The sequence below is a fragment of the Clupea harengus genome, chromosome 10 (genome assembly GCF_900700415.2).
Source record: "Clupea harengus chromosome 10, Ch_v2.0.2, whole genome shotgun sequence".
Classification (NCBI taxonomy): domain Eukaryota; kingdom Metazoa; phylum Chordata; class Actinopteri; order Clupeiformes; family Clupeidae; genus Clupea; species Clupea harengus.
This window is the reverse complement of record NC_045161.1, coordinates 19,512,371-19,519,832: the sequence shown is the minus strand read 5'-3', so window position 1 is coordinate 19,519,832 and position 7,462 is coordinate 19,512,371. Positions and strand designations below refer to the sequence as shown.

At 41.2% G+C, this 7,462-nt stretch overlaps 1 protein-coding gene across 2 annotated transcripts; it reads right to left on the bottom strand.

The window, feature by feature from the left end:
• Positions 1 to 1,482: 1,482 nt before the first annotated feature.
• LOC116222082 (polymeric immunoglobulin receptor-like) lies at positions 1,483 to 5,981 on the bottom strand. 2 transcript variants are annotated; one of them, XM_031574833.2, is made up of 8 exons: positions 5,863 to 5,981; positions 4,681 to 5,004; positions 4,038 to 4,397; positions 3,191 to 3,241; positions 2,751 to 2,871; positions 2,546 to 2,631; positions 1,991 to 2,038; positions 1,483 to 1,826 (listed from the first exon to the last, which is right to left on the bottom strand). In XM_031574833.2, exons 1-7 carry the CDS (start codon positions 5,969 to 5,971, stop codon positions 2,025 to 2,027), a joined length of 1,065 nt encoding a protein of 354 aa, XP_031430693.1. In that variant the 5' UTR covers positions 5,972 to 5,981; the 3' UTR covers positions 1,483 to 1,826; positions 1,991 to 2,024. The 2 variants fall into 2 exon arrangements, 1 of the variants encoding a protein (XP_031430693.1); XR_006152611.1 differs by having other exon boundaries at positions 1,991 to 2,631.
• Between the last annotated feature and the right edge of the window lie 1,481 nt (positions 5,982 to 7,462).

Genomic DNA, 7,462 nt, shown 5'->3' with positions numbered 1-7,462 from the left:
CTGGAACCAATGCACTCCTCTTTGCCAGAGTAAAAGTTTGTTATTTATTATATTCTTGGTTGTGTGAGTCTTAATTCTGAGGTTAATACAGTCCTGATAAAGGGTGAAATAATTCCCTAACACCCTCCCCGATGCAGCTTTCAAAGAGTCCTCAGGCACTCCCCCTCACAGAAAAAAACAGTGAAAGTGAGCTTGTTCTGATGGCCGAAACTTGACATAGGAAATACGTTAGGCCTAGCTTATATACGTTAGGCCTAGCTTGCTGACTGCAAGGCACTGTTGCCACTTTTCACACATGTAACACAGAGAACACTTCCATGCTTTACACAACCAACCACACATTCAACCCTGCTCTGCACACACACAGTACAACCACACATAGTTTATGGGCGTTTCCCTAGGAAACTCTGCCTTCGTCTCTGGAGCTGTAAGCTACTTTTAAAACTACGCTGCTTTGTCGGATAATAACTACAAAATGTAATCCAGCATTATCTTCCTTCAGCATCTTCCCAGTGCAGCTCAGCAGCGCTAAACAGGTGTGTTGCTACTGAACAGGTGTGTTGCTACTGAACAGGTGTGTTGGTACTGAACAGGTGTGTTACTACTGAACAGGTGTGTTGCTATTGAACAGGTGTGTTGCTACTGAACAGTTGTGTTGGTACTGAACAGGTGTGTTGCTATTGAACAGGTGTGTTGGTACTCAACAGGTGTGTTGGTATTGAACAGGTGTGTTGCTACTGAACAGGTGTGTTGCTACAGAACAGGTGTGTTGCTACTGAACAGGTGTGTTGGTACTGAACAGGTGTGTTGCTACTGAACAGGTGTGTTGCTACTGAACAGGTGCGTTGCTACTGAACAGGTGTGTTGCTATTGAACAGGTGTGTTGGTATTGAACAGGTGTGTTGCTACTGAACAGGTGTGTTGCTATTGAACAGGTGTGTTGCTACTGAACAGGTGTGTTGCTACTGAACAGGTGTGTTGGTACTGAACAGGTGTGTTGCTACTGAACCGGTGTGTTGCTACTGAACAGGTGTGTTGCTACTGAACCGGTGTGTTGCTACTGAACAGGTGTGTTGCTACTGAACAGGTGTGTTGCTACTGAACAGGTGTGTTGCTACTGAACCGGTGTGTTGCTACTGAACAGGTGTGTTGCTACTGAACCGGTGTGTTGCTACTGAACAGGTGTGTTGCTACTGAACCGGTGTGTTGCTACTGAACAGGTGTGTTGCTACTGAACAGGTGTGTTGCTACTGTTGTTCTGCTGTCGATGTACTCAGACACCCACCCAACTTGTTGGACATTAATCTTTTCCCTGCAGAGACTAACTTAGATCAGTTTCATACATGACTAGGTTTATTAGAGGATAATATGGCTGGTGTGTGTGTGTGTGTGTGTGGTAGTCACTGATATTGGAATGAATCTGGCTCTCATCTAGACTAATTCCAGACCGGCTCAAATGCTATATGCTATATGCAAACTTTATTCTGTGTTCAGATGTTTTTATTTTGATATACTTTCCATATAACAACAATGACAATGTAGAACGTTCCACATACAACAGGGTACAGTATGTACTCAAAAATGCTAGAAAAGCTTAATGTAGATATCCATATATACATTCATGTATAAAATAATATAAATGCACACAGACAACATCCAGGTGTTCACTTGGATTCACTGGGCAGCATGTGAACTAAGTTCACATGAACATGAGTATGTGAGTTTGAATGCGGATGAGCTGTGCAGGTGAGCAAGCAGGTGCTTTTTCAGTTCCAATTCAGTTCCATGCTCACAGTTATATGAGGTAACGCCAAAGGAAAGTTCACCTGTCATGAAAAAGATGAATTTCAAACGGGATTAAAATACTGAGGCAAGTAAATGAGACACATTTTCAGGGAAGGTCTTCATGCTGCTTGCATCAGTCCTTGCTGGTGTCCTCTGTAACTCGAAAGCAGTTCATGGTCCGAGATGAAATAAGAAGCACATTTACCTTGAACTGTTCCGTCACTTTTCCACGTGTGTCCTCATCTGTTCATCTCTGCCGAAGAGCAATGGGAACGTATTACTTTATTTGTAAGGATAGGCGCGCACTAATTCCAAAATAAAGGCGATTTAGGGTGCGAGTGAAAAAAGACTATTAACTCAAAGTAGAAAAAACCGAACTCTCAAGCTTGTCTCATTGCTTATTTTGACCAGTTTATTCACAGACGCGTTTCGGCCTAAGCCTTATTACCTTACACATCCACACGTGACAAGACACCCTGACCCACACATGCCAGAAACAGTAACTGTGATAACACCACTGCTGCTCAATGGAAGGTACACACACACCGTAGAGGTTTTTTAGAAATACCAAACTGAGGTTAACAGTGTGGCAGATTCTTCCTGCAACTTTTGTAACTTTTCTTTTTGCAACACAACTTACCACAGCACACAGCTGCAGATGAACACCTCACACCATACCCTCTAGAAAGACTCTCTTGAGACAGTAAGCATTTAAAATGGGTTTAAATCTGAAATATGGCAGATTGCATCAATGACTTACCACAATACTTTTTAATCGCCACTGCCAAACATACCAGATACACCACTGCAACAGGGATTTTTAAAAGTATTTCCAATGAGGGAATCCTGTCAGGATGGATTTAGAAGATGATTCTACATTTCAGGGGTTTTAAATTAATTAAATTGAATATGTAATATTTATCCATGAACATGACCCAGTACTCTGAACTGTCTTCTTGACTCACTTTCCCAGGGACGTCTGGATAGACTCATCTGAGGGAACTGTCAGTGTCTGTTGACAGGCTTCTGGCTGACTGGCTTTCTGCAGCAGGGTTGTAGCATCACTTGTGAAAGCTGTTTTCATTGCTGTTAATTGAGTGTAATTATATACTAAGATCAGGGTTGTAGCATCACTTGTGAAAGCTGTTTTCATTGCTGTTAATTGAGTGTAATTATATACTAAGATCAGGGTTGTAGCATCACTTGTGAAAGCTGTTTTCATTGCTGTTAATTGAGTGTAATTATATACTAAGATCAGGGTTGTAGCATCATTTGTAAACATTGTTTTCATTGCTGGTTATATTGTCATCTATAGACTAAAATCACATAAATCAGAGCATAACCATAACTATGATTCAGGCAGAAAGGCAGACATACAAACACTGAGGATATAATTTGGACTGACCTGTTGTTTGCGCTGGTGTGGTAGCTTGAGTTGTACGTGATGTTGTCTTGCCTGTTAAAAGAATATTATCACAGACATCATCCTTAACACTTGTAGTGGCACTCCGTCCGTTCTGAGTCTTCTGTACCACAATTTTGAGTTCAGTCTTAGAAACTATTAATTGACACGCGAGTGAGACAAGTAAATCTTCCATAAAAAATGTTTACTAGAAAACGTAGAGTTACAAGTTCACACGGTCAAAAAACTATATCGCTTCCAACATCTCTGAGCTCAAATCTAAACTAAAAGTCCAACACGCAGGTATTATACTGACGTAACGTCATCTGATTGGAAGCTTACATTCTGAAGTTCTTCAGCTTTTAAATACAATACTAAATTATATATTTTAAACTAAACATTCTTTCAAATCCTAATGAAATTATTTATCTTCAGATACCTTTTTAAATCTTTTTAAACTAAATTATTATAACAGATGAAATCATGAATTTGGCTCTCACAACACTATTTCAGATCACACCCATTACTAAAATGTAGTAAGGTAGACCGATTAACAGTATGGATAGAGATCTGATTCTTATTATTGTCCAAGATGGCGCCAAAATAAACAAAAACGTGAATAGAGTTTTACAATGTCACAAAACAAAAGCTGTTTTCATTGCTGTTAATTGAGTGTAATTATATATCAGGGTTGTAGCTTAATTCTTTAAAACATTGTGGAAAGGACATGTTTCACTTGGTTAAATCCAATAAACAAACAGTAGTTAAAAAAAAAAAAAAACAAGGAAACCCCAAAACTCAGTTGTGTTAAATCCTACTTCTCCTCGACGATGTGTCCCTCCCAACTCACCTTGTGTGACTGGCGGTGTGTGTGTCTCCAGGTTCACGGACACAAACACGGGGAGCTGTGTGTCCCCCCCGGTGCAGTAGTACCAGCCGGCGTCCTTGGGGCTCAGATCTCTGATGGTGACGGTCAGCGCTCCGGTCTTCGCGTCGACGCGCAGCGTGTACTTGTGCAGCCTGGAGGTTCGGCCAGCGGTCAGACACACGTCCGTGCCGCCTCGGCACCACTTCTTCACGCTGCTCCTCAGACGGTTGCCGTAGAGACACTGCACCTGCACTAGCCCGCCCGCGGGCCCAGAAAACACACTGCTCTCCGTGTACACGGGCCCAGAAAACACACTGCTCTCCGTGTATAACTCTGGAGGGCCTGAGGGGGACGTACACAGAAAAAGAACGTGTTAAATGTTAACACCCCTGCTTGATAGTTTAGTGGAGAGTAAGCTTATTCAGACACTTTTCAAATATAACCTGCTTACATTTGTCTGTATGTACAGTATATGTGATTCAATGTGTTATTACATACTTAGATACATTGATTAAACATTTATCATTATAGTGTTTATAGTCAGTTTCAGTTTACTGTTTCAGTTTAAAACTATGGCTGGGTTCCATCAATGTGCATTTAATGTCAATTATCTTTATATTATCACCTGGTATGACCATCATTTTCAGATATGCTTTATCATCTGGTCCTGTGATGTCCACAGCACACCAGTAAACATCCGAGTCTCTGTCCTGCAGGGTTGTCATGAACACAGTGAAGACACACTGTGTGACATCATCACTGATGGACAGCTCCGCGTCGGGAGCTGGTGGACTGCTGGTGCGGATCAGGACGCTGCAGGTGTCCCAGGTGTAGCCGCGGCACCAGTACTTCACCTTGGCTTTGTGCTTCTCCTCGTAATGGCAAGGTATGGTGGCCGAGCCTCCCCGCTGCACAGTCACTTTACGAACAGTCCTCACGCCTTCCGACCCTCGGCACAGAAACAGTTAAAGTTATAGTCAGCAGCTATGGTGGAAATGAGCGTGGTCTGAAACCCAAAGTCTGACAGGAAATTCTACCCACAACAGTCCTGTTAGCAACAAAACATCACATCACGTCACCTCACGTCACACCTATAACACCAAGAACAATGGCATTTATTACGGAACAAACATTTGACCTGTGAATACTGTGATCACCTGTTCTTTACATACACCTTGACCCCATGTGGCTACATTAAGTTAAGCCCAGTATACTTTAAAGGTGGCTATAAATGGCTCCTACATGTACATAATGAAATCTATCATTTTACAACATAATAACACTTGTGTGTCTTCCGTCAAAAATGACCGTTGTGATTTATGACGAAAATGCCTACTCATATCAACACCCAACTGACTACGTTAAATGCGACATCTGAAAACTTTACCATTTATTTTCTATCTAAACACTCCAGGTATTACAATCTTGGACATTCATTTAAAGACCAAGTCATTTTTGACCTGGAGACACAAAATAAGTAATACTGTTAAACTATTTAAAAAAATACTTATGATACTATACATGTTACTATAACGTATTTTATCTATTCAAGTAGGTAGGGTGAATGATGTTATGAATGCTTGTGAGTTTATTTGTATTAAAGACTTAAGTTTCGAAACTGTCATTTTTGACCACAACACGACACGAGGGTTACTTTAAATACACCACTCATTTTCTTAGACAATCTCAGCAGTCTGAAACAAGTTTACATACCATATGCTGGGAAGTTCAAACAATACATGATTTCTTTCTGAAATTGCCACAAAACCAGAAATCCTAAAGTAAATGATTTTAATATTGTACTCACTCTGTATTCCAAAGAGAAGCCAGACCAGCACACACAGAACAGCGGCCATGATCATGGACGTCAGTGTGCCCCTAGATAGTGAGACAGTGGGGGTGTCACTTCCCCCCATGCCCTTCGTATAACCACAGAGTGAGAAGACATTTACAGAAAGACACAGGAAGGCAGGGCACCTGCAGTGCATCTCTGACCACTGCGAAATGGAAACAGAAAGCTCTGTTAGCGCAGAGGAAGTGCTCTTAACACCTCAGATGTTCAAGTTTCCTGTGACTTTCTGTGTCCATGATAGACGAGACACCACGAGGTGCAAAATAAGTTATGAAATATATTTTTTTTGTCTATAATTTCACTCTGTCAGTCCACATTGTCTTGTAGTTAATGGCAGTGTCCAGAGGGAGTACAAACAATTACAAATAAATCCTCCCCTACTCAGCTGTAGGTCACTTTAAGTCAAATTGGACTGCTTTTTTGAATGAGTACAAAGTACAGTTTAGCAGTCCTGTACAAAATACAGCCCAGTACCATCTTCCGTCAACACCCCCTTATCACTGAATCAGCACTGAAAGGTTGCATAATAAATTACATTTTACATACATTTAATTACATTCCAATCATTTTCACACTTTCTCAAAACGCTTAACACATCCAGAATATCAGTAGACTATGTGAACTAAACTGTGGATACTTTTCCATTGCTTAGATACAAAATGCAGTCAATGACCACTTCTTCCGAAATTCATGGATACCTGTCTCAATGTTCACCACCAGCAAAACGCTGTGCAACTACAGCTTTTTTCGCAGATATTTAGATACTCTGTTCAAAACAGTTAACTTTCAGTTGAAAACCAGACAAAAGTTTGAAATTCCAAAATTCCATACACTGTATTAAGTGTATAAACATAAATATGCTTGTCACTGTGTGTGTGTGTGTGTGCACATACTCGGCTGTGTGTGTGTGTGTGTGTGTGTGTGTGTGTGTGTGTGTGTGTGTGTGTGTGTGTGTGTGTGTGTGTGTGTGTGTGTGTGTGTGTGCACATACTGGGCTGTGTGATGAAGCTCCATGACTCCTTGCACACGCAGTCTCTCACCATTCACAGAGTGGACCGAAAGAAAGTGGGATCATTTTTGTGGTTTCCAAATGAATGTGTTTAGTTGAAATAAGATATGATCTTCCTTTCGCTCCCTGGGGTCTTATGACTTAAATATGCATTTAGGTGCATACACAAATGCCTTATTCTAATGAGGAGCATGAGAAACATATTATCAGATCTATGGGGACCTCCCTTAGGCAGACATGAGCCACAGTGTAACATACTGGCCTTAACAGTAGCAGGAAAGGATGATGACATACATAATTAACACCACGGGATGGAGCACGTGATGACAATAATAGGAGGACAGTAGGATGCATATAATGTATTGTGAACCCCCCCCCCCTCAATCATCACCTTTTCCTAGTCTTGAAAGAAACCAGCCAAAACTAGTTGGGTCATATGCCTGTATCCATGTGTCTGTCACTAAAATAAAGGGACTGTATGTGTGTGTGTGTGTGTGTGTGTCACTGAAATAAAGGGACTGTATGTATGTGTGTGTGTGTGTCACT

What these genes read in the sequence shown, in the direction of transcription:
- LOC116222082 (XM_031574833.2), bottom strand. Translation starts at nt 5,971, where the DNA reads ATGGGGGGAAGTGACACCCCCACTGTCTCACTATCTAGGGGCACACTG. An exon ending in GCTTCTCTTTGGAATACAGA is followed by an intron (nt 5,005 to 5,862) that starts GTGAGTACAATA and finishes TTCTGTGCCGAG; the next exon opens with GGTCGGAAGGCGTGAGGACT. An exon ending in GAAAATGATGGTCATACCAG is followed by an intron (nt 4,398 to 4,680) that starts GTGATAATATAA and finishes CGTCCCCCTCAG; the next exon opens with GCCCTCCAGAGTTATACACG.